The sequence below is a fragment of the Poecilia latipinna genome, unplaced genomic scaffold (genome assembly GCF_001443285.1).
Source record: "Poecilia latipinna isolate Pla-1442-1.1 unplaced genomic scaffold, P_latipinna-1.0 Scaffold83, whole genome shotgun sequence".
Lineage (NCBI taxonomy): Eukaryota > Metazoa > Chordata > Actinopteri > Cyprinodontiformes > Poeciliidae > Poecilia > Poecilia latipinna.
In genome coordinates, this window is record NW_015112699.1 from 410,451 (window position 1) to 436,449 (window position 25,999).

General features: G+C 39.5%; 3 protein-coding genes across 6 annotated transcripts in view; all 3 read right to left on the bottom strand.

The window, feature by feature from the left end:
• The window catches only part of trip10a (thyroid hormone receptor interactor 10a), a 22,343-nt gene extending 7,990 nt beyond the window's left edge, over positions 1 to 14,353 (bottom strand). For 2 of the 4 annotated variants that reach the window (XM_015020682.1, XM_015020676.1), the window contains exons 1-9: positions 14,058 to 14,353; positions 9,933 to 10,048; positions 9,325 to 9,381; positions 8,933 to 9,080; positions 7,374 to 7,436; positions 5,719 to 5,823; positions 5,488 to 5,616; positions 4,935 to 5,081; positions 4,650 to 4,835 (exon numbers count right to left, since the gene is read on the bottom strand). In XM_015020682.1, the coding sequence (XP_014876168.1) occupies positions 4,650 to 4,835; positions 4,935 to 5,081; positions 5,488 to 5,616; positions 5,719 to 5,823; positions 7,374 to 7,436; positions 8,933 to 9,080; positions 9,325 to 9,381; positions 9,933 to 10,048; positions 14,058 to 14,081 (975 nt within the window). In that variant the 5' untranslated portion in view covers positions 14,082 to 14,353. The remainder of the gene's footprint in view (positions 1 to 4,649; positions 4,836 to 4,934; positions 5,082 to 5,487; positions 5,617 to 5,718; positions 5,824 to 7,373; positions 7,437 to 8,932; positions 9,081 to 9,324; positions 9,382 to 9,932; positions 10,049 to 14,057) is intronic. The other 2 variants (XM_015020690.1, XM_015020698.1) reach the window with 2 other exon arrangements.
• Positions 14,354 to 14,515: 162 nt separating this feature from the next.
• LOC106938572 (hemicentin-1) lies at positions 14,516 to 19,339 on the bottom strand. Its single transcript, XM_015020666.1, has 10 exons — positions 18,972 to 19,339; positions 17,873 to 18,148; positions 17,463 to 17,768; positions 17,037 to 17,339; positions 16,687 to 16,941; positions 16,216 to 16,578; positions 15,899 to 16,132; positions 15,573 to 15,797; positions 15,202 to 15,465; positions 14,516 to 15,085 (listed from the first exon to the last, which is right to left on the bottom strand). Exons 1-10 carry the CDS (start codon positions 19,054 to 19,056, stop codon positions 14,925 to 14,927), a joined length of 2,472 nt encoding a protein of 823 aa, XP_014876152.1. The 5' UTR covers positions 19,057 to 19,339; the 3' UTR covers positions 14,516 to 14,924.
• Positions 19,340 to 19,404: 65 nt separating this feature from the next.
• On the bottom strand, positions 19,405 to 25,160 carry angptl6 (angiopoietin-like 6). The gene is made up of 7 exons (XM_015020713.1): positions 24,914 to 25,160; positions 23,281 to 23,729; positions 23,053 to 23,186; positions 22,734 to 22,942; positions 20,987 to 21,180; positions 20,527 to 20,797; positions 19,405 to 20,441 (listed from the first exon to the last, which is right to left on the bottom strand). Exons 2-7 carry the CDS (start codon positions 23,701 to 23,703, stop codon positions 20,257 to 20,259), a joined length of 1,416 nt encoding a protein of 471 aa, XP_014876199.1. The 5' UTR covers positions 23,704 to 23,729; positions 24,914 to 25,160; the 3' UTR covers positions 19,405 to 20,256.
• Positions 25,161 to 25,999: the final 839 nt, after the last annotated feature.

The following is a 25,999-nucleotide window of genomic DNA, read 5'->3' on the forward strand; positions in this document are numbered from 1 at the left end:
AAAAATTAAAAATTTAAAAAGGGGTTCGTTTTCCAATTTTTTTTTTTTTTTTTAAAAAAAAAAAATTTGTGTAAAAAAAAAAAAAAAAAAAAAAAAAAAAAAACACCCAAATTCTGTAAATTTGTCTTTTACTAAAGCCAATCGAATAATGGGGATTAAACTACAATTTTCTTTTCAATACCACTTGAGTCTAAGACCACTTAAGTTTTCTAGCAGTAAGTACGGATTTGGAGAGGTGCGTGAACTTGCATGGAATGACCAGAAGCACAAAAACATCACAGTAAGAAGCCAGCCATCGCCTCCACACTGGTGCTACAACAGCCCAACACTTGCAACAAAACTCGGGTAAAAGTTGAAGGGCAGCGTAAGACTCAGTGAGGATCATGGGGCAGGCCACCAAGACTAAACATCTGTTTGGCTTCAGATTTCAAAATTAGCGGCTCTCTTCTTTTGCAGCTTTCCACCCACAGCATTCACAGCATTTTAATTGCCTTTTTGTGATTGAACAGCTTACACTTGTTTATTTTCGTAGCAGATTGCTCACAGTTTACAAGCCTGTACCTTTTGTCGTGCATCGATCATCAATACTGTAAAAGCAAACATTTAACCATCAGGATTCAATGCGAGGGAATTTTTTATTTTTTTTTACACATGCTGCAGACTCCAGAAGCTGACCTACATAAATAAAACCAGCTTGTAAACCAGTGCAGTCGTTATAAATAGCTGGCTTAATTACCAACAGTGGATATAGATTTTTGAGGCAGGGCAAATGGCCTTTATTAGAGAGAGGGTAAATTGACAACATGACGGGAGTGAACTACAAACATCTACATCTATGCCGAAAGGTGGTGGGGTGGGGTCCATTAGCTAAATTACACAGCAGGCTGATGGCTTCAAGTCTTCAATGCAGACGGGCTTAAACTGCCCTGCAACAAGATCCCGTGTGTAAACACAGAGATCCCGAAGTACAGGACTGTTATTATGTGAATGGCTGCTACTTTGGGGCTACATTTCTTAGAGTTATGGGGCTCTAACAACAGGAGCGTAGTTAATAGGACTGCTTAAGGGCCAGACATAAACCACGAGCTACTTGAACCAGTACACCCAGTTTTCTATTCACACTTCTAAGGTCTAATTAGGAGAGCATGACTGATGACACAGAGCTCTGCGTCGCACACGTACACAGAACAGGAAGAGTGCACAGCTGAGCACAGCCACTAAGACATGCAGAGAGAAGAAGAGGTGCTGAACAAGCAGAACACTGCAGGGAAAGAGGAAGGGATCATTTAGTGTTGGGATTGGAGGAGGGGACCATTAGCTGGTTAGCAGTCGGCCAACCATAGCACCAGTGTGGGGATATTAAAGTTGCTTAAAGTTTCACAGCTGTGTAAAGTACCCTATGCTCCAAATAGATACTAACGGACCAACATAAATTTTTGTCAGTTTGAGTTTCTCCATCTTAACTCGGCGTCGTTCTTATGTTGGCACAAAGAATTTGTTGTGATGCACATTGTGCCAGGTCCTGGGCAGAATAATAGAGGCAGTGTGTTTGCGGAGGCCCACGGAGGAAAATTCAATGTAGTTTGGGTCCCGTGTTCATGAAACCACAAGCACAGCAAAATGCTGACTGCAAGTTGACCTATTGGAAGCCAGGATGCAGAGATACGTGTACGTGTCTGTGTGTATTTGGAGGGTCAAGGTTTATTCACTCGCAGCCAGGGACAGGATCATGCAAAAGGCCTTGTCTAGAAATGCTGGAGTGTATATAAAATGAGACGAAAGAGGCTCATGCATTAATATACTGGGCTTTAGAATAGAGAAAGTATTCACATTGTTGGTGTGTTTTTCGTGTGTTGCCATAACTACAGGTTCACCACAAATGCTATTTGGAGGATTTCCTGGTTCTGCCAAGCAAGAAGTCAACTATTATCCTAAAATAGTAACATTAACATTTTTAATCTGGTTAATTATTGCTCCTAATGGACTCTCTGACCCAAGAGTTGAAACCTGAAAAAAGTATTTGTTTTTCTGTGAAACACCGAGTGCCTGTAATATTAATGTTTGTGGATATGTTGAAAGGGCTTCTACTTGCCAAGACAATGAGCAATTACATTTACCACCTCAGAAAAGCGCTGGTAAAACTCAGAAAATTTGAGTAGCTCCAGAGTCTAAAGTATGAAAGCTGTAATTTTATACCTCAAACAAATGAAACAGTAACGACTCAGGCACAAACTAACCTGTTTATTTGCAGCAATGATGATTTCACTGCCCTTAACGCCAAGCATTACACTCCGAAGCTCTCATATATCCATCTCTAGAAAGATATGAGCATTAGAAGATAACAGACTAAACATTCACCTTTTTCCCCCTCAACCATGTCTTTCAAACTTGGTTTCTGTAGACAAAGAAAGGGGAAGGTGAGAGGGAAGTAGCGCAGCTGCTGTTTTTCTGCCTGTTAAACCTCTAAAGCGTTACTAAAAATTCCTGCCACGCTTCATTATAAATTCTTTTCATTGCGACAGAAGTGAACTACAGTGACTGAAATGATTAATTACTTCTGCATATCCATGTAAAAAAAAAAAAAACAGGGCCTAGCAAAAGTATTTGTACACCTCAAACTATTAGGTCATTTATTAGGGTTTTTATGATAAACCAGAATAATGTAGTACATTTGTGAAGTGGAAGCAAAGAATACGTGAACTGTATATATGTATTTTATCTCTTCTTCTCTCTCCTCAGACCTCTTGTGACATATTTCCACTGTAACTGCAGCAACAGGTATTGCAGAGCTGCGTTTACAGATCCAGAGGCTGAGTTTGGTGCCAATTCTTATTTGCTCTGTCAATCTCTGTCAGACTGGATGTAGAATTTATGCGAACATCAATTTTGAAGTCTTATCACAAATTCTCAGTTGCGTTTAGAGCAGGACTTTGACTGGGCCATTCCAATACAAGAATATGCTTTCAGAACCTCGTTCCACAGTCACAAGTCTTCTGCAGCCTCTAACACTTTAGTGATTATCCCATATTAACTTCTTTCATCGTCCAATTTAACACTGACCAATTTCCCTGTCTGCTAAAGAATAGCATCCCCCCAGCATGATGCTATCACCACCATGTTTCATTATGGCAATAGTGTATGATGTTTTCCATCCTCTAATAATTTGCATGGATGCACCTTTATGGCTTGTGGCAAACTGAAGGGGAAGACTCTGATGGCTTTCTTCTTCTTTTAAATCGGTGTTTTTATGCTTCCTTTAATTGTAATGCACTACATGGTTAATAACCTGTGGGAAGTGCTATATAAATAAAATTTGGACAGAAACAGTGTTCTGTTCAAATTTCAGATACCATTTTCTAACCTAGATCTGCTTTAATTTTCTCTAAAACTTCATTCATCAGCTCTCTGGTATGTTTTATGATCTCCATGATGCAGTTTGTTTGTTCACTTATCTCTAAAACCAATAAGAGCTTCACATAAAAACCCAGTTACTTGGTGGATGCCACTTTTTTTTTTTTTACTGGATAAAAATCAGCTGGATAAATAAATATGTACATTGGACTTTGAAAAAAAAAGGAAGATTTGTTTAGCATTTTCCTTCAACTTCACAATTATGTAATAGTTTCTGTTGGTCTTCCATAAGAAAACAGCAATATAGTTTGAAGTCTTAATATAAATGTGAAAAGTTTTAAGAAGCTCTTACAGTGCTCAATGAGAAGGAATCCGCTCTAATAACCCAAACACAACACTAAGCTGTCTAAACACTAGTAGGCAACTGAGGCAAAGAGGTTTCATTAACTCACACAAACACAGACTGCTGACAGAGCAGTCAATCCAGAAGCCAGAGCATAAATCCACAACACAGAAAACGGTAAAGCAAAGCTGAGAGCAAATCTGGAGCAGCAAACTACAACATATATAAATCCTATAAATCCTGCAGGGAACAAAGGAACTATATATATGCAGCACACATAATGTGTGGTGAGTAAATGAGAAAACAAGAGACTGACTGGTGTTTTTTCCTGTAAATGTCAGAAAACAGAAGAAAACTAGACGAGTAGTCTCAAACCCTTCGTCATCCACAAGAACAAACAAACTCACAAATTTAGAAAAGTACAACAAATCTAAAGCAGATATCAACAAAGAGAAGATTTAAATTGATCTAAAATATTGCAGAGCATCTGTGCAAATGTCATACCAGTTCTTATTAAATGAGATTCAACATTGCTGAGCAAAACAGAAAAATCTGTAGCTGTGAAAAAGTTGAATTTATTGTAAACCATTAGTTTGAGGTATAAAAACAGAGCACTACGACTGTGTTCCTATAAATTCAGTGATTCTGTGGCAAGTTGAAGCATGGCAACTTATCAACTTTGTATCTGTGAAAGTTTACAAAAAAAAAAAAACTTTTGACATCTTTGTAAAACTTTTAATTCTTCTCAGGCATATTTATTTCACAGAAAAACAAAGTTTCACTGACAAAACAAGCCATCAAATCAATCACTTTAGGAGAGGAATTTATCATCGACTTGGGTATCCACAATAGATACATTTTTAAAATCATCGACTGAGGGGAATAGAAAACTCATTCAAATAACTGTCAAAGTCAGTTCATATCAATGTCGGACTGTAACGAGAAAACGTCCTACCTTGCTCCTCTTGAAAAGCCAAAAGTTTTTACTCTTGTTCTTCCCCAGAAGGTCCATGGGGCCTTTAGGCGTACCGAGGCTGCTGTCAGAGGAGGCTCGGTTAATACCCTGGCTGTAGTCTTCAAACTCTAAGTCTCCAGGACGTTCAAATCCAGACTTATTCTGCTCTATTATAACCATGGAGTCCTGCAATAAGCACAATTGTTAATAATACTTTCCGAAGAAATAACTATTGTGTGGCTCTGCTCTGCAGAATTAAATGTTTCGGCGTCGAAACCAACTCACATTTTTCTCATTGACATTAGTGCCAGCTTTAGTAATCCCTTCCAAGCACTTGCCAATGATGGGCATCACATTCTTTTCTGTGTCTGAGAACAAGATGTAGCCATGTCCCAACTTTCGTATTCGCCTCTCATCCAAATCCTGCAATTTCTAGAAAGAACAAGACGGTTGAAGTAAACAGTCATCACTTGAAATGAAGATGTGTGTATTGGTGCACAATGTCGTCACTCCTATTTTAAGGCCTAAAGTTGAGATTTGTGATGCTCCCAGTCTTGAAGGAACCTTGAATTCCATCAAATAACTTAAAAAAATAGCGATTGCAGTCTTTGAAAATCTTTTGAAAATGACAAATCAATGACGGATGGACCACCAAAATGTTCAACATAGCACTCCAAAGTTAGCAGTACGGTTTGATGTAATTGTCTGCTCCCAAGTGTAATTAAGTTGCATATTTTCTAAGATCTGGATACCAAATCAATTCTCGTCACATCATTGTTATGCCAGAACCCACAGGGCCACCGGTGGCAGGTTTGCGGGCTGCAGCAGGTTCACTTACATTGAAAATAAGTGGCATGTCATTGAAATAGAACTGGCTCTGCTCTTTGTTGTACTTTTGAAGCTGAGCAGCGTAGTCATTCTTGCAGTCCTCAGCTACACGTGCTCTCATATGCGCCTGCTGCTTAGCCTAAAAACCGCAGAAGAAGCAGACAGGTTGAAAAGTGCAACATGAATCACGCTAAGTGTTTTTTTTTTCTCTCTCCAGTGTGCATTCTACAGTAGTTCTTACTTTTTCAACATCAGCTTTTGTGGCATTGATGTCTTGATCCGTTTTCTCTGCATACTGCGCTGCGCGCTCTGCTTCCCTCCATTCTCTCTCAAAGCGCTTTTTACTCTGGAGGGGAGAAAAACAAACACTTTACTTTCTCTACTGAGGTGTGATCACATCTACCCGTTTGTCTGGAGTAACTGTATTGCGCCGTTTCATAATTAGGATCTATTTAGATTTCAGTTAATTGGACCTAAATTCAATTCTTTGATCAGTGTATTACAATGAAATGGGTTGAATTTGGAGCCAACTGGATACTGTCAGTAATTCACCAGCTATTATTCCTCAATTGCAGCAACGTAGACCATAAGTGGCTTTTGAGGATTGCTTTTGATAATAAAAGAAACTACAGCTCAAATATGCTGGCATGTTACCATTTTCTCATCCTACGTCACATATTTATTTACTTCAGCAGCATCCAATTCTTAATTCATGAGGTTAAAGTTTATTCTAGAATCTTCTGAGAAAGCTTTCAGTTTGATTTAGTTAAGGGATTTTTTTGTCCATTCTTTACAAACAAATTTGTGAAGCCACAGACACTGATGTTGGACGAGGACGGCTGGCTCACAGTCTCCACTCAAATTCGCCCGAACAGATTTTCTGTCGATTTCAGATCGCGACTGGGCCAGCCAGTCAAATTCTTCCTCACCAAACTCACTAATTTGGATGTTTATAGATCTTCCTCTGTGTCCTGTAGAGTCATGTTAAAACAGGGATACGTCGTCCCCAAATTTAAATGGTCCAAAATGTGATCGTATGGTGAAGCATGAAGAAGGCTTAATAAAGAAAATTTCTTCTAGCCGACATCCACCATTTTGTCTAAGAAACAACTTATGTGTAGTTTCTTACTCCTTTACCTTCCAAAACTTTTTGTGCTGCATTAAACAACAAACATGCACAGTACTTAAATAATTATATATATATATGCCATATTATACATATGGCATGCAAATATACACCACTGATAATTTACTGAAAACCTTGTTAGTGTCCAGGACAAACTCTGTGAAATACCAAAGGATTTTAAATTAAAACCTGGTGGCCTTTGCTAGAAAGCTGACAATGCGTGGCCACAAGATCTTTCTAGAAAAGATTGCTAAATCTGTTTGGCACGGTGAGGTGACTGGAAGGGAAGAGCAAGTCCCAGAACTGAATGATTTAGAGACTGTCCAAAGAGGAACAGCCAAACATTCCTCTCTTTAATTTGCTCCAATATTGTAAAATGTTCTAATAGAAAACCAAGAGCTGTCTGACTGGCAAAACGGGATTGTAAAGAGGAGCTACAGAACGGGTGCCAAATACTGTGACACTGGTGATTTAATGTTAAAAAATATTTTTAACTGAGATTTCACCCTCTTGGTGAATCGTTTTATTCAAATTAAAAGACCGATTACCAGAGATGGTGACTAATTCATAGGGTTAGGATTGATTGCGCGGGTAAAAGGAGTTTAGAATAAGGTTGCTTCCAATTTTGTTCCATCTATTTTGACTATAAGCAAAACTCACCTGCCTAACTCAACTGCTTTGGCAGCCACTCGCCTGATTGTGTTTCTATTCAACCTTGAGTCCATCAAGACGCGTGTAAGAAGATTTTTCAATAGTAAAACTGGACTTACGCTGTCGAGCTGCTTGTAGGTGCTCTCCAAACTCTGCTGGGCCTTCTTGGCCTCCAATAGATACTGCAGACATTTATAAAAATAGAGAGACAGAGAGAGAGAGGGGGAGAGAAATGTGGAGGAGAGCACAGAATAAACAATGACCTCAAAGAGCCACGCAGCAAAACAGACGAGAAAACAAAATACCAGTGTGTCTGTTGGAGGCGTCTTCAGTGAGTGTCTGCATGTGGCTGTACTTTGCAGTCCAACAAGACAAAGACAGCATGTTTCTCACTGAGAAACGAAACACCACGGCACAGACCAGACCTCCCTCAAGAGACACTTAAACGTATTTCCTGCTGCAGCAATGAAATCTCCAAACATCTACTTTTTCTATTTCTTCCTCATGCTACTCCTGTACAAGACTCAAAAAAAAAAAAAAAAAACATTTGGTATTTTCTCAAACCATTTCTTAATATGGTGATGCAGGCACACACCCGTATCCAAGTGTATAGTAAACAGCACTGTTTAACTTTGACAAGACCTTGTGTATCTGATTAAAGCAATGCGACAACTTGCAAAACTGTACAAAATGAAAGTCGCGCATACAAATATTACGGCTAAGATAAAAAAGCTGGGCTGTGTGTGCAAGTGAATACTCAATTCAGCTACTGCAGCAAACACCCACTGGTTTTTAGAAGAAAATAGCAATCAATAAATTATTTAAAAACATACCTTAATGAAGCTTCTTTTGAAAAGACAAGTATATTGAGTTCTCAGCAGCAGCTCATTATGGAGAAACTGATCGCCACAGAATAAAGTTCAGCTATTTCTAGGCATTTGGATACATTTAGCGAAAATTTTAGGGATTAAAAAGGTATTAGTCAGGAGAAGGATACCAAAACCAAATCACAGCATTGGCCCTATAAATATTAGGACAGTATAGCCACTGATAATTGGAGAAATTATGGACCTACTACTATTTAACTAAAACATTTACCAGAGTTAATAGAAACCCGACAGTAATGCTGAAGGAGCTGCAGGAACCTCTGCTTAGCTGGTTGTGTTTTACATGTGACAACAATTATCTGCATTCTCTGTGTCAGGACTGAGAAGCAGAGTTGCAGACATAAGCCTTTCCATTCAAAGTAAACAATCCGATATGAAAGAAAACAGAAATGTAATCCAAGGTGCAATCAATAGACGCAAATGAACCAAAGAAGCATCTCTTTGGATGCTGGGAAGACACAGGAGTAGCCAAAAAGAAGAAGAAAAAAACAACAACACATGCACAGTTGAAAAAAATGCTAATTTAATGCTACAACACCTGGGCTGGGAATTAAACCCAAGAGTGAATACTTAAATTATAATTACATCTGATTTTTTTCTTTCAAATATATCCGTTTTTTCAGCTGAATTGTACACAATAAACATCACGCTACTGTAAGATGACACTTTGAGATTATACTTTGTCTCAGTCTTTCACCTTGTAAAAACTGCCGTGCAAGTCTTTTTATATCCACTTCATGTCTTAAGTGGCTAAAAATCATTGGATACTTTTTGCTCCACATCAAGCTCACCGTCTTTCGCTCCTGTTTGAGTTCCTGCAGGTACTTGGTGAGATCAATGCAAATGTTCATGATCATGTTCTCAGCAATTAGCTCCCTCTGCCCAGCATAGTCGTTCATCTCATTCAGGATGTCCACAAAAGACTGGTAGCTGGACAGCCTGTCATTTAGTAGGAGAAAGGAAAGGGTGGAGAGATGAGGGCCGCTGATAAGATGATAATTACACAAAAATTCTGCAGCAAGCTAAGTTATGATAAGGAGCTTGTGACTTCCTTATTCCTGTTTCCTTCTCAGGGAATTTAAAATGTCACCAGCGTCGGCTCAAAACAGCCTCATGAGTAACTGTAGCAACAGAAGGACTCCTCAGAAAGAATAAAGACTTGGAAACAAAAGCAGCTGCTCACCTGCAGTCTGGCTCGTCTTTGTTGCTTCGTTTTTGGTTATATTTCTTTGAAAGATTCCTGTGGATGTGGATATAAAGTGAAACCTAATTATTCAACAAACTCAATGGGAAACATCCAATGAAAGAAGAAACTCTTTTGCAACAATTGCAGTTTTTGTTTTTTTTTTGGAGGGGGATTTAACACAACTGTAATAAAAACTAGAGATTATGAACAAATTTCAATTCTCACTCTTCCTCCTTTCACTCTCCGTTTGACCACATCCACTATATCATGTGCCAGTCTGCTCCCATTTCCTCCTCTCTCCAGCAGAGCTCAGCACTACAACAGATGTGGGCTTGTGTGTGCGGGGAAGCAACTGGGTGACAAAGCGCATAGGATAAGGAGAGAGAGAGAAAGAGAGAGATAGATAGAGAGAGACGAGAGGCAGAAAGCATGCAAGCAGCTGGAGAATTGGGCTAGTGTTTCAGAGACAAACTAGAATCTGTCCCAGAGCAGTCATAAGACCAATGAGCATTTCATAAACAACCTTCCAACATGCAAACATTCAAACACAAACACAAGATGCTTTGAGCTGCACACAAGAATGCGAGCTGGTCTAAAAGGCCTACCTCAGTTGTTTGGCATAGCTTTGCTCGATCTCGGTCCGCTCCTTCACAAACTTCACATACTTCTCCACCAGTTCCAGGCCGGACTGCGTGTGCTTCTCTATGATGTCATACTGATCCTAAGGGAAGGAGCAGGAAGACAAATAAGGAAAAGAAAGCCTCAAAGTTGAGTTGACCTCCAGGCCACAGCTGTGATGTTTCTCCGAGATTTAGAGCACCTAGAAGAATCTAGACCGGGAGGCAATAAACTAAACCCAATGCGCGTCGGTTATGGTCTCCAAAAATTCAGCCAAGAAATGATTTTGTTTGCTTTTTTGCTATTTATAGAAGAAATTAAATTCCTCCATCATACGAGGTGGAAGAATTGAATTGAATTTGGGTTTTTTTAATCCCTACCTCCGTCTCTTCTCTGTCTTTTGGTAAGTGATGCTCTGACACCTTCAAGCTGAGACAAGTCTGGAAGTGTTGAGAAATTGTAGTCTTCCCACACTATGCGCATAAAACAAAAAAAAAAAAAGAGTTCCCAGAGTCTTTGACTAACCCTGCAGCTGACTTTTAGGTTGAACTTGGAGTCTGTGAAAAAGGGATTCCTTACATGTCGAGCCTTGTTCCTCAGCACCTTTTAAGCTGGAGCTCAAATGACACACAGCAGAGCTAATCGCAGGACAGAGTTAAGGAGGGCTGCAAACTGCTGAGCAATTAAAGCTCTAAAATACCAACAAAAAAAAGGCATTCCTGTGTTCTTCCTGCAAAGTCTTTAATTGATAAAACTCTTATTCAAAACTTAGCTTTTTCTTTTTAGTACTCACCTTAAATGAACCTTCATAGCATATGATTGTTACAAAGTGAAAAACTGTTGCTGATGATTATCATTAGCAAACACAAAATAGTTGCAGGATTCTAAAGCTAATTGTAAAGCAGTAAAATGGATTAATAAAACGAAAGACATGAGTCGTCCTTTTACAATGAAACTTTTTGCAGAAGTAATTTGATTCTTTCATTTCAATTTCTGCTTTTTCTTAGTGCTTATATATTTAAAACAAATTTGAACTTTGCTCCATAAGGCATGCACAGAAAATTCTGCACTGATGAAGATCTAAGTTATGGTGAACCTAGTTATTAGCGCCAATGATCTGTGAGGATTAAAACCAAGATAACTTTTGCTTTCCACACAGAAATAAGTGAAACCAAAACCTTTCCCATTGATGAGACTTTTGGTTTTGGATAAACTTCAGAAGTTTTTACAGTTTCTTTTGTATTAGGAAATACATCCGCTTTCCATAATCATTTCCTTGGTGCATTTAGAGCAACAGCTGGAATGACCTGTGTGAGAGTATTTCAGTGAAGTGCAACTCAACAGGCTACAAGAACACGTTCAAATAATGTTACTCCCACCTCCATTGTCTTATATGAGGGATACGATGAGATGCGAGTCACATTGAACAGGTGTGTGGCCCTAATTTCCCTGTCAAATTATCGAATAAAGCTAGAAATATACTCATGTTTTCTGGCATTTGCAAATAAATGTTCTCATGGTGGGGAAAAAAAGGTAGAAATTGTTTATTTTTTTAAATAAGGTGCTTGGGTTCATTTAATCTGCTTTATGGGATTGTAATTCGATACTTAGGTGGATAAGTATGCGTAATATCCCAAGAGTTCATACCCTTTCATTTCACCACAACATGAAAGTGCAGATAAAAAGTTGTGTGCTACGGGTAGCTCCGGCCACAAGCATTTTGCATGACTTCGTATATTATTTGCATATTCGGTTTTTGGATTGGTTTTCAGTTTGTACTACAGCATCGCAAATTAGAAACGAAGAGGAAGGTTTGAAACTGCCTCAGCAGATTGGACGTGTGCACTAGGTTCCAGATCTTAAACCCTGTTGAGTTTCTGCATTTTTTTGCAGTTTCACACACAAAAAAACAGCTTCGTAAAACAAAAAAAAAGGTGCAAGAATTATCACATTCATGCGATCTCAGATAGATAAATGGGCACTTGAACATCAAGATAAAACCTCTTATCCTAATGCCTGTGATTGAGAAGCTCCAATCAGCATTCTTTTTGTCCCCCTAAATGATTTGGCACTTTGTAATCCCACATACATATCTGCAAATGCAAGTTTTAACAGATATTCTAACGCTGTTTATCTCAGGGTACGACAAAGGAAGGCTTTTTTTTTCTTGCACACTTTTCACATTATGGAAGAAAACAGCAGTTTTATCCAGTTTTACTGGATGTTTTCCACCCCCTTCTTTGGCCCCAGGAGCATAAACAGCATTCTCAAAACATTTCAAAGGACTCCAAACAATGAAAGTATCCCTAGTTTGATCTACAAGTAAAGTCCTGGACATTCTCTAATACAACAGGGAGGGATGCAGCAACTGTGGTTGCACCATTTTTCTAAAAAAAAAAAAAGAAAAAAAAAACAACTAAAAGACACTGGAAGAAATTGGATCTACCCTATCTTAAAAAGGAATATTTAATTATACCCACTTCATTCAAAATACTATGGCTATATTTAGAAATGCAAGCAATTTTAAAACGCTGAAAATGGTGTGTATATAAATCAGTGTCCTGTGAAGCCGCAGCACTGGTCAGACTATTTATTGCCTTTTATTATCGCCCTAAAGCCACAGTCAAAACTAGCTTTAAAAGGTCTTCATTTAGGCGGTTAGAGCTCAGATGATTTTCATAAATCAGAAGCAGTTCTATAAAACAACTTCACACAGTCCTTTTAACTGTGTGAAGCTTTCTTATTATAAAACTGCGTGTTTTATAATAAGAAAGCTACAACCGTTAGCAACAGGTGCTCAAACGTCTCCATATCTGAACCCAAAGAAAGTATCCAACTTCCTTTGAAGTCATTCAATGCTGGAAGGAGCCACCCAGGATGTGACGCTTTCCTATAAAAGTTCCACAAATGTTTCAGTCCTGAATCATTCATTCCTGCAGAAAATTAGGGACATTTTACTAGACCTGATCGACGGGACCTGAACTCACTATCACAACTAAAGCCCAGAACCTGCAGTCTTGCACTGCACCAACCAGCAGCTTAAAATAGCCACCGGATTAACAACAATCAGGAGAACAGATGCCAAAGAGCTGAACAGGCCCTGCGCTTTGACTCTGCAGCCAAACATTAACAAAACCAATTATGCAAACAGGAATGTGAATGACCTGGCGGGCCAGGTTGGGCCCAAAACACACAAAAATGATAATTTGCACTTTTAACTATTATGTCCAGAATTCATTCTAAAAGCTCCTGTAAAAACTTTGTGCAATGTAAAAGGAGCTTCCCTGATTTTTTTTTTATTTTTTTTTCAAAGTAGGGCAAAACTAATTAGGCTATTGCACCATTGCATAGGATGAAAAAAAGAGACAGAGTACATACCCAGGGGGAGAGAGTAATGAGGCCAAAACCTCCTTTCCCTCCTCTTTGCAATGCTCCACTTTACACATTAGGTTCTCTGAGAATATACAAGTGGCAAAGCTTGTTTTGTTAAGGTTCAGGACAGTGCCAATCCTTTCACTTCTGCTTCCAAGAAAATAGCTTAGCGTCCACGACAAGGCTGTGCTGCCTCGATTTGGTTTTAATCGTGCACAGGGCCCTTCTATGTGCGTTCAGAACACAGAAATCAGTGCTTTGTCAGGTAGATGCGCCTTATCAGTGATGAGCCATTGTTGCCAAGCCGCATCACAGCAGACGATTTCATCGCTATGGAAGCCAAGTGTGACAAAATGTAAACAGAGAAGAAAAGACACAACCCTCATACAGCTGAAGTACCCGCATGCAGAACAAATTGAGTTTTGACACTGCAGGAAATCAATCTCCATACTTTTGCCTGAACCGTGAACACGACCTCATATGTCCCATTGCTTACATGACTAAAGTCTAATATAGATAAAGTGTCTTTATTGAAAAGCTGCAAATACAAAAAAGCAACAAAAAAAGAGCAGCGCTCATAAGTGCTTCGCTTTGCAAAAAAAAGAAAAAAAAAAAAAAAAGAAAAGAAAAAAAAAGTTAAACTGATTTGCCAAACTTTGTTCCTCTGCAACTTCGACAGCGTGCAGAACAACAGTGCATTACAGTCACCCTGGCTAGATTTCTTCTCACGGTGGACTCACCCAAAGTTCTGTGCCCCAGTCCATGTTCTTTGCCAAACTGTTTCCTGAATACAAAGAACTTCTTCCAAAGTTATCCCAGCCGCCGCAGCAGCAGCAGCTCGGAGAAAGGACGGCCCGCAAACAAACACAATCCCGACTTGATCAGTCACCAAGTAAACACCAGGGCGATCCACTGGTTAACACGTTTTCTTAACAAAACGTGTAAATCGGCTTCATTATTAAACCAATCAACTTTCGCTGGTAGCCGTTGTTCTAATAAGTCCAAATATTTTTCATAGCGAAGGAAACAGAGGGACAAAGTAGCTCGCGTATCCGCGTCACTCCCAAATCCCAGAGTTAGTGCGCTGCCTTAAAGGGCCAGCACACTCATAAAACCCGCCGGGCCTGGAAACTGCGTTACTTCCTGAGGGCTTGGATAGTGTTACATTTCTATTTCCTTCAGCCTCTTCTCCCAGCAGATATCAGCATGCTGAAAGTTTCTTTTTAATAGCCAGTAGTTAAAGTCAGACAGAACAGTTCAGAAAGAGATACAGTGTTTCAAGTTAAAACAAGTAGCATAAATTACTCAATTTTTTTAATCCAGTATTTTGAAAGATGTACTCTGATAAAAGTCTCATATTTTAACATATTCAAAAACCAACAATGACAGGGGAAAAAATACAAATGCAGTGAAATGAAAGAGTTAAAAGTCTATTTAAAAGCTGAAATACAACAGAATAACATAAGAAGCACGTAAATTTGGGAGATCAATTTCTTGGCGAACATATCTTTGAGGCATACATCACTTAACACATCGTTGTTTTTAACAGTAATAACGTTTATTTACAGGCTGCTTAATTGTCTTCATTTCAAGCTTCCGCCATTCGCTTATGTCGTCCCATTCTCTGCAGTGTATCTGACTTGCAATGGGAAATTATATCGTCCATGTTTTTTGCGGCCCTTTAGTATAAAAACAAATACCAAAACTACAACGGCTGTCAGGGCTAGTAGTAAAACCCACCAATACTGGAGGAGGTCAGTGGATTTATCTGCAAAAGAAGAAAAATAAAAAAGTTGAAACAATAGCTTGCGTCTCTTTGTGTATTTTTTTCATCCTTTGTGACATTAGAAATACTCCAAAATTTTTTCCTGCACAGAATAATACCTTGCAACACCAGAGTGGTTGCTCTTGTCACTTTCCCAAGTTTATTCGTGGCAACACAGATGTAACGGCCTGCATTAGTAGACGTGGCTCTTGTGACGGTAATGATCCTCTGGCGCCCCACAGTGGACGCCCGTACATTCTCTGCTAACGAGTCGTTACACTGGATCTCGGGCTTGGGGTTCCCGTCAGCTTCCCAAACTAAAGACACATTTCCGTCTACAACAACTCCTGTGGTTGTATCTGGCTGTGTGAACTCTGGGGGGTCTATTGAATGGAGAGAAAAATGAAAGACTTCTGAAATCATGTTTAAGTTGTTTGCAGCCACAGCGGGCATAAAGTAAAGAGAGTGCAGCTGTAAAGTTTTGACTTACATAAAATGTCCAGATAAAACGTGTGCTCAGCTGTTCCATGTTTGTTGGATGCTTTCACTGAATAGTTTCCACTCTCGTGTTTTTCCCAGTGCTGTGAAAAGTGCTCTTTTCCGTTTTTAAACCAAGTTATGGTAGGGAGAGGTAAACCTTCTGGTTTACACAAAGGTTTCAGCATGTCTTTTACTTCAACCTCATACAGCATCTGACAGGAAAACCTAGGGGCATCTGTAAAGAAACATCAAAATATTATTCAGAATAATCAACAGTTTTTTTTTTTTTTTGGCTTTCTTGTAATAAAATGTAAAAGTTCAATGTTGTAGACCCACATTCAACTGTGATGTGAACATCAATGTTAACCTGTCCCATTGAGTTATGCGCTGTAGCGGTGTAGATCCCAGATTCAGCCCTGGTAAGGAGCTTGAATGAGTCAATCAGTGTACCATTGTAATACCACTCAATAGCAGGTGGAGGGTTCCCATCAGTTTCACATGGCAAATCATTCAGGCGGAAGCTATTTTCCACACCAGCATAACTAGGGCAATTTTTGATGGTCGGCTTATCTGCAGAAAATAAAAGGATTCAGTTATTTAAACATGACTTGGTAGGTATAGAAACACTAAATATAATGCGATGAAGAACCTACAGTGTACAACAGCAGTGTAAGGTTCTGAGGCCATGGAGGGGGGCACCAGTGGCCCCCCAGGACCAAACTGAAACTCAGCCTCGCATCTGAAAGGTGATCCATTGTCACTTTTCTTGACAGTGAAGGTATAGATAGATGATACATTGCACAGTCTCACGGTGGAGTCGTTAAGGCATTTTGGGAGTGGCGTCACGTCAGAGCTTTGTAGGTCATCAGTGAGGACAGTTTCATCGTCTTTATACCACTTCACCGAGAGCTTTTTTGCAGGGGCCACATTGTAAATGTGGCACTGCAGCTGATGCTCTTCGCCTTCTTTCATTGGACGATTACCCACTGCAGAGACCACCACAGAATCTGGAAGCTCTATAAAATAAATAAATAAAACAGCACATTTTATAATATTTCCACCACTGAATGAAAGAGTTTCCAGGTTAAAACAGTGAAAAGCAAAAGGCGTGGTTGAGTACTCACTATAAAGAGTGATGTTTGGTTTCATTTTGCACTGTTCATTTGTATCCAGAGTGACAAAGCAGAAAGGTTCCACGGTGAAATCTTCTAGTTTCTCAATCATCCAGGTGACATGAGGAGGAGATGCACCAGAAGTCTCGCCAACTGCAAACTCCCAGCTCATTATAGCAGCATCTTTGATGGTTGTGCTGCAATTAATCGAAGCTGAATCTCCATATTTCACATAAACTTCGGCGGGCGTCACAGTTAAGCCGCAATCTGTCATTGAAAAGCAAAAATTTTTAACCATAACTTTGATTTGGTGCACAATAAGACATATTAAGACGACATATAATATTAGTATGAAAGCATACTTTCAGGCTCCTCGGGTGTTGGCATGGCTGGAGGGTCTGTTGTTGTGTCATTTTCTTCCACGTCAACAACAATACGCATAGCTGTATTTCCCAGAATATTGGTAGCTGTGCATCTGTAAATTGAACTTCTGTTGACCTGGGTAATGTGAAGCCTGTTTGTGGTTTCCAACATAGGCTGTTCATCAACGGTCCACTGATACACAGGAGGCGGGTTCCCCTCTATGTCACAGAGCAAGGTTGCATTGCCACCCATGGCCACAGTGATGGTCTTGCTAGAAGAATTTGTCCTGAGCTCAGGAGCATCTAAAAAAAAAAAAAAAAAAAAAGCCAAGTGAAAATTTATGTTGGTTGAAATTCTAATAACGTGTTTTTGGAACCATACATGTTAAAAATATAACATTATTGTCAGGCAACATTTTTACTCACAGCGTGCTGAGAGATGATGTGTTGTAGAAATAACAGGATGTTGTGGTTTTAGTTCCTCAAATTTCAGTTGAACTTCACATCTAAACTCAGCAAATTTCTCTTCCCTGCTGATGTTGACACCCAGTACGTAAGAAGTTTTTTCTGGCTCTTCAGTCGAATTCATAAAGGACTCAAAGGTTTTATTATTTCGGTACCACGTGACAGAGATGTTTTGAGCAGGGGCAACATCAAAGACGTCACAGTGCAGTTCGTAGTCTGCCTGCGTTGCATTTCCGTTCCTCACAGAGAGCATAACCTTTGGGTTCTCTATAAAATAATAATAATAAAAATAATAATAATAAAATTATGTTAGTGTTCATAGTTAGACATCTCTCTGCAAGGCTTTTGTCTCTAATTGAAAAGAAACTTACTGTACACTGTGATTTCACGGCCTTCACTGCATTCATAGGTGTCATTTAGCTTCATTTTGCACTCTGCCCTCATTTCAAAGTCTGACACTTTTGCAACACAGTAGACAACGCCATCCTTTTGCGTATTTTCACAGCATACGTTCCCAAGACATAGGCTCAACTCCTCGAAATCTGCTTCTGTGGTGTTGCAGCTTGCATAAAGTTGTGTTCCATTTTCTATGATCACAGGAGCATCCAAGGTCAGGATAGTCGTCGGGGGGCAGGTGAGGTCAGCCCCTGTTGATACGGAAATAATTATATGAGGTAGTATTTGCTGCCTTCTGGTGGTACTGGTTATGCTGCATCTTTTATGCAACCTTTTCTAAAGTTGACAGAAAAGGTGCAAATTCTGATATTCATTTTGGTTTAAACGATACAGACAGACAAAATAAATAATTCTCAAATAAATTTTGCAGGCTACAATAAACGAGTGATTGTTCTTAAACTGTCTAATTCACCGTTGTATGACCTTAACAGGCCGAATATAGGAAATACCTCCTTAAGTTCAGTTAACACAGGAAAGGCGAATTAACTGATCATTTCTTTTTTATCTATGAAAGCTCAAGCCTTCAAAAAGCAGTCTGATGTGAGTACAACATGCATTTATGGAGCTATAAACTGTAAATAAATGTTCTTGTGCAGTCAAAATAAATATACTTTATCACCACACCCCAATTCTGCAGAAAGCCCAAGCCATATGTTAAGCTTTTAGGTGACATATGAGTGTTTTAACACCTACCCCTCCCATTAGAATCACATTATTTCACACTTATAGTACAGAGAAGTGAAAGACATTAACTTTGTAAAACTTAATTCTCACAACCATCAGTTATCTAATACCAAAGTTGCAAGAAATTATTTCTTTAAGTTTAATTGTCTTTAACAGAATGTTCCATTTCTGCATAGTAGTCAGTTGCCTCAAATAGTAACTGAAACAAAAAAAAATATAATAACAAAAACAAAACAAAAAAATCTACTTCGACATCACGTCCTAGTAATAAACAAAACTTTAAAATAGTACGAAGCAATCACACAGCCTCAATGCACTGTTTCCACTCACCACAAGATAACAATGAGAGCAGGAGGAGGCCCAACATCACGAGAGGCAGCATGCCGGACTGACTCACAGGTGGATGGGAGCTCATGAAGGAGGTGAATAGTGTTTAGGGAGGATCCAAAGAATGATGGGTTTTGTAGCTGGATGAGTTAAATCCCGGCCAAAAACTGGCCTCAGCACGTGCCGACAGTTGAACAGCTACTATAGGAAAAAGAAAGCACGCTACCGGGTAAATAATCCACCCTCTTGCACAGGAAACAGGAAAGGCTGGTGCAACCGTTCTTTTTTTTCTCTCCGCCCTTTAGTGCAGCTTCTGGTGATGATTTGTTTGATGAAACTGTGATAAATGAGGTCACAAAATTCTATAGAGAAGATGTAGACGTAATTTGTAAAATAAGTTTTTAGAGTTCTCAACCTTTGAGTGGACATCAAAGCATTTTTATTGTGTTCATTTTTAAGATACAAGTACAATATAGGTTTTGATCAATAGTGCCTTCTCTTGAAAATGGCTGAACAAGCTGGCCAGTCAAAGCCTTATAGCTTATTTTAAGAGACTAATGCTATTGCCAAGATGTAAATCTTTCTTTGCTTTAAGGTTTCCATATCTGTTGTCTAAATGCTAATCCAATGACTGTATTGGTACATACTGAATAATATCACACAGAATCGTATTGATAAAACTGGAGTGAATCACTGACCACTAATGGTAGCCAACAGAAATAAGAAATCTGGTGACGTGGCATGAAATCAACAAACTGTCTCCATGTAACAGTAAAACCAGTGATGACTACAGAGAGAAGGGCATGTAGGGCACAATGCAATTATTAAGACTGACCAAGAGAGAAGCAGCAGTTTTAAAAAGAGACAGAGGAAGAGTGATCTAATGCGTAAAAAGATCTAAAAAATATCCTATATTCTGTAGCTGCATCATTGAACCAACCAAACCTCTGTGCAGAGCGGAGGCAATAACACCAAAAATGTCAAACAACCACAGAGGGATCAGGGCGTCAGAGAAAATTGTCTAAGTCCACAAGCAGCAATGTGGGGAAAAGCGTTTTTGCTTTGAGTGCAGCCGCTTTCAATAACTTGAGTCAGATATATCTGAGCAGAGGGAGAAGGAAACGTCTGAGTCACAGCCATGATTCGTAACTCAACGATTTATGTCAGCTAAGGCATTTGTGTTAAAACATTTCTGTAACTATGCATTTTATTCATAATGTTTAACTTTTTCTTCATCTTCTTTATCCTTGTCAGTGTTATCCCTTGTGAGTTCCCGCAGTAATGCAGCTTAGGTGGGTTTGATCATCATGGAAACTTTCTTCAGGGAGTAGGACCCTCCATGGAACTCAGCCCAGTAGACACCATCTTGGTAGCGGCTTCGATAGTGTCCACCCCGATACCACATGCCGTTCAGATTGGAGTGCGCGCACATGTGATACCACCAGCCTCCTTTCTGGTAATGAGCGCAGTTACCTGATGATGCACGAAACACAGTTATTGACACAAAAAGTCAAATCATTTCAGAAAACTGCTGGGCAGAGACAAGATGGCGACAGACCTGGATAGCTGTCCTTGTCGCGATCCAGAGTGGTGAAGGCCTTGTTGTTGTGCCATGACAGGGAGTCCCCTGCATTGCCGTGGTATTGTCCCAAGCGCAGGCGGTACCAGTCGTTCTCCGGTTCCAGGTGGAAGCTGTCATATTCAGCAGACACCTGCCGGGCCTGCCAGTCTTCTAAGACCACCCGGAGTTTGTACTTGGCCTGCTGGGTCAGCCAGTAGAGGTGTTCCAGGCCAAGCCAGTACTCACCGTTTAGGTTTCCAAAGCCTTGCTGTAACAATGCCGTGCAAAAGAAAATTAGGCTCAATTTCTATGACTTTTACTTAAGTAAGTAATCTAATACACCTCCTGAATGACTCACTTCTAATACATCTGTCTGTCAGTCAATTGATCGGTATGTCTGACTGTCTGTCTCTGTTTTATCTATCTATCTATGTGGTTCAAAGTTGTTTGGTGTTACCTTATACTGCTCCCAAGTCCTGAAGAAGTTGACTGACCCATCCTGTCTCCTCTGGATGACAGTCCACCCACCCTGAGCCTGACTCTGCTCACACCAGGCCTGAAAGAGTCGGTTGGCACTCTGAAGATGAATCAGGTAAATCCCACTGGTGGTCTCGCCTGAATCCAGAACATGCTGGCAGTCCCGCCATGGCCCTAAACAAAAAAGATGTACTGTATGCAACCAATGTAATACTGTTACAATACCTTGCACAATAATTCATCATGTGTTTTATTGCGATGTCGTGTGACTGGCCAACAGAAAATGGTGTGATTGAGAAATAAAGGGAAAATAATACATGGTTTTCTGAACTGTATACAAGTACCTATGAGAGCTTTACAAGATAACTGTTTTGATCTTGAAATTAAATTACACACATGTTATTTTTCCTTACTAATTAGTGAACTGGTTGCACTAGGTTTCATTTTGAATATTAGTTTTGGGTGAACACTTTTCACTGTTTTGGGTGAACACTGTTCACACCCTCGCCTGCAACTGCTCTGTCATTTTTGCTGTTCATATTTTTATATCACCATTTGTACTTGTCTTAAGGATGTTTTTTTTATATATATCATATTAACACATTTCTTCACAAGAAGCAGGGTGCCAGTTTTAGCACTTTTTTCCTTAGTGAATTTAAACAAGCTGTCACAGAAAATGACAATGTGTGACACTAGAGCAAACTGCCAGGAAGAAAACGCAAGCTAAAGAACCCACAGATAATTAGCACTGCTGGAAAGCTTCAGGTAGGAGAACCTTAGAAATTGGAGAAAAAGGGAGGGGAAAAAACATCAACAACAGAAAGAACCAGTCACTTGGAAATGTATGAAAAGGGCTAACCAGCATTAGCATCCTCCATCTTGCTTCTGTATGCATGATTACAAGAAGAGAGAAAAATAAACCTGATGTTCCTAAACCCATACCATCAGGATTTGAACCGGTTTGCTGTTCTTTACTACATCCCTGCTGGTGTCAAGAAAAGCTAAAAACTGTACTAAAATCACAATTTTGTTCAAAAAAATAAAAATTAACATATCTTCCTTTTTTTCTTTCAATTGACAATGGGCCATTGTCAATGGCATATCTCTAAATATTTATTTAATAATTTGTAGACGTTTTAGTTGCTTATAATTGTGCTCTAGTTGTGCTGGTTTTTGAGCTGTGGACTAAAATCCAGGCTTGGGGTTGGTAGAGCAAAACACTCTGCAGCTCCCACTTATCTTCTTGGACGTGGGGAATTTGATAAGGTGAACATAGGAATCTGCATGGACAAAATGCATACACAGAAGAACAACTCCCACATAGTGAAATTCTAAAGCGCTACCATAAAGAGCATTTTCACATGAGCTAAATGCAGCAAAAAAAAAAAAAAAAACTTTAATCACACTTAGGGACAAAAAAGAGCCGTGGTCACTTGCTCTCTGCTCAATCTTGAAATAGTTTGTACAATTGTCCGCTAGATGTGTAATATAAAGCACCAGCAAATACTGCGGAACAAATGTGTGTTCATTATAGAGGCCGTGATCTGACACGCGCTTGGTGTGTTTGACACTGTTTAGGTTTTCCCAAGAAGATAAGACCTCTATCAGCAGGTCACTGACTCCCTGAGCTTCTGCTTCTTATCTGAGAAAATAAATAACTATGACAGAAGTAAGACCTGTTTATGCACAAAGTTTGGAGTTCAATCAGATGCTCTACGTTGTTGTACCTGGGGATTTAGTGAGAGGGAACCCAACGAGAGGCAGTTCAGTAGGAGGACTGATAGTAGAGAAGGACTGATCTCCGACTGTTTCTGCTTGTAGTTGGTGTAAAGGAGCGCTCTGGTCCCTCTGAACGTCATTTGTCAGGATGGTGGCCTTGACGCTGTAGTTGCGGTGCTCATTACTACGATTTTTGGGGGGTTCAGTCATCGCCTGTCCAGACCAACATAAAATAACGCCTGCTTATTTGTTGACCTTCAGACAGTTACATGTTAAATGTAAAAAAAAAAAAAAAAAAAAAAAAAAAACAGAATGCTTTTTCCCCCCGAGGGCTGACTGGAGTCCCTGCACTGGCACTGTTTCTCCAGTTTGGTGATAACCTGGTTCTGGGAGCTCATCATGGAGGTGAGTGCTCCATATTTCTTCTCCAGTTCCCTGTAGCTACTGGACACCTGCAAAGCCTGTAGTTCCCCGCCACAAGCAGAAAAACATGAAGATGAGCTCGGTATCTCAACCAATTGTAAGATGTTGCATTCTACGCAACTCTTGGCTCACATGTGTCGTCGCATTCAGGAGGAGGCTCTCCAACCTCTGGTGCTCCAAAGCCTGGTCCTTCTTATGGATGACTTCATGCAGCAGCTGGGCGTAAAGTTGGGCAATTCGGGAATTCATGCCGCTGCTCTCTTTGCGCAAGGCTCTCACCTCTGCGGCAAGAGACCCTTCATGCTCCATTTGACTCTGGAGCTTCTCCAGTTGCTTCTGCTGTCGTCTGAGTGCCAACTGCAGAGCGGCTACCTCTGATTGGTTGGGCATTGAAGAGTGCGTGTTCAAACACAGAGCTCCTGTGATTTTTTGCTGTGGAACAATGAAGGTGTAGGAGCAACGACCTGCTTTCAGACCCGAGGACGCTCCAGCTTTATGAGTAGTCACGCAAAGGATGAAGAAAAGTTTGAGAGATGTTGCCAGTGTGCTATCCATTAATCAGTCGAATATTTGAGGACAACCTGATGGTGAAAGAGGAAGAATGATGATGAGAATATATCCCAAAGAACCGGCCATCTTTGACAGTGTGCATAAGGAGATAAGTTTCTTGAGGACATGCAAGGCAAAATAAGCGTTTGCAAACCAACAAAAGGCCTTCAAAAGTTTTTGTTTTAAAGAAAACAAAAACTGTGATCCTTCATTTTTAAAATGTTTATTATAAATGGGTATAGTGTGTGTTTTTTCAGAGTTTACTGTTTTGTTGCTATAAGGATTAAGGTTCTTCCTTTCCCCTTAATGCAATCACCCAAACCAGAGAAGTAAAGAAACGATTTATGCCTACATTAGGAAAAATGTTTGACTTTCCCAGAGGTCATCTGACATCAACTTCTGAGAGGACAAGATGGAGATCAAGTTGTGTTATGCTAGCTTATTGTCATCCTCTGTTAAGACAGTATATAAACTTATGAGCTCCAGACTCAACAAAATCATTTCTCTAAGAACTGACAAAATGTCATTTGAATATATTTACACTTTTATATTTCATCTTAAGCACCAATCAGTTTATATGTGATGTAAAACGAATCTGTTAAAGCAACACAAAACATGAATGAAAAGAATGTAAATAGTAGCATGGGCAGTAAAACTTTAAATCTGTAAAGGGCGATAATGGTTACATTAGACAGGCAGAAATGTTTAAACACTGATGTTATAAAGGCAACATTGATCAAGTTGCGGTGACTGATGGCCCCAAAATCCAATTCTCTTTGGTGTCCCATCAGGGGTGTATTTTGATAAGGGCAATTTGACTAGAAATAAACCTGGTTTGAATTATCAAGCTCTGGTTTTGTATTTTACATTTTATGCTGCAGAATTAGTGGCTTCCCTGACATACCATTTGTTTGATTTGGCATATCAACAACAAAGAGGATGACAGCCAACACAAACCAGACAAAACCAACATCCATCCATCTCTGGATCAACAGCGCAGATAACCTGACAAAATCATGAGCAAAGCGAACAGGAAACCACTGATACATGATCTTGAATTACACAAGCGTCTCAATGACAAATATCCATAGCAATGTTTTATTTGATGTTGAGACAACTGTTGTTGCTCTTTTGCTCCGTTTAACCTTAATTATATATATATATAGGCAAGGTTTAAACATTCTTCTGAACAAGGTTGGACATTTTAATAACTTACCTTTGCAAATGAAATGTACAACAAATGTCCTTTTCTGCAGCAGCAGCAGCAGCAGCCCAAAGTAATGTCAAATTTTTTTAAAAGTTTAAAAGTTGCACACTTTGAATGAATAAAATCAAATCTGAAAGTGTTTAGGTTTGGATCAAATCAGCAGTCAGGTTTCTCAGAAGCCACATTTGCTCTTGGTCGGTTGAGTTCCTCCTGTGTTAGGATCTCTAAAGAAAGAGATATGTAATTACAAAGTATCCCAGTGCCACCGCCTTCCTCCAGGCTCAGCTTTGTACTCAGAGCAGGAATCTGAATGTCTCCTCCCTCTGTCATCATCTGCTATCCTGCCTGCCATGAACTCACTATTACGACATACAAGAGCACTAAGGCATTGTGCTGAAGCTGTAGCTTCGAGTCATACCCACAACTCACTTCACAGATGTTGCCCATCTTCAATGAAGGCTGGTTTTATTAAAAAATAAACATTCAGTTAGGCATTTTTGCTTAAATCTTTGTTTGTGTTTGTGTAGAGTTTTTGTTGCTGCGAATAATACGTACATTTTAAACCTTAAATCATATGTTTACACCTTTCTTGCTATTGTAGGAAATGGGCAAGAATAATCAAAACAAGACACAAATCACACATGCATTGCCTCTGTCCAAATTGTGAGGAAAGAATCTGGTTTTTAGGGCTTGATATCTATTTCATATAATGTAACCTGTGAATGACTTTGTTTAATATTGCGTGGGCTGTTGTAAAGTAACATTTGACATAGACCTATTTTGGTTCCTCCACATATGAGGGCAGTTGTGAATGTTAGTAAGCGCAACTCCCAAAAATGCATCTTATTCGTGTGTATCTGTTTCTGATCGACAGAGATGTAAAGCATCTGGTTTCACAAGTGTTGATGTATGTACTTTATTTTGTTCAGCAATTTTAAAGCACACAAGAGGTTTTCTCTGCTTAAAATATAGTAAGATGGACTTATAGATAATTCAATTTTCTTACTTACTCATTAAACTCATGCATTTATTTCTGTTTTCTGTAATACAATAACTACATGAGTTTGACCTTACGATTTGCACGTCTTCTGTCCT

Coding starts and splice junctions, on each gene's coding strand:
- angptl6 (XM_015020713.1), bottom strand. CDS start 23,703: ATGGATAGCACACTGGCAACATCTCTCAAACTTTTCTTCATCCTTTGC. Junction 23,187..23,280: donor TCCTGAATGCGACGACACAT/GTGAGCCAAGAG, acceptor GGGGAACTACAG/GCTTTGCAGGTGTCCAGTAG. Junction 21,181..22,733: donor CCCTCTCACTAAATCCCCAG/GTACAACAACGT, acceptor TTTTTTGTTTAG/GGCCATGGCGGGACTGCCAG.
- LOC106938572 (XM_015020666.1), bottom strand. CDS start 19,056: ATGAGCTCCCATCCACCTGTGAGTCAGTCCGGCATGCTGCCTCTCGTG. Junction 16,942..17,036: donor AACACCCGAGGAGCCTGAAA/GTATGCTTTCAT, acceptor TTTCAATGACAG/ATTGCGGCTTAACTGTGACG. Junction 16,133..16,215: donor TTACACTGCTGTTGTACACT/GTAGGTTCTTCA, acceptor TATTTTCTGCAG/ATAAGCCGACCATCAAAAAT.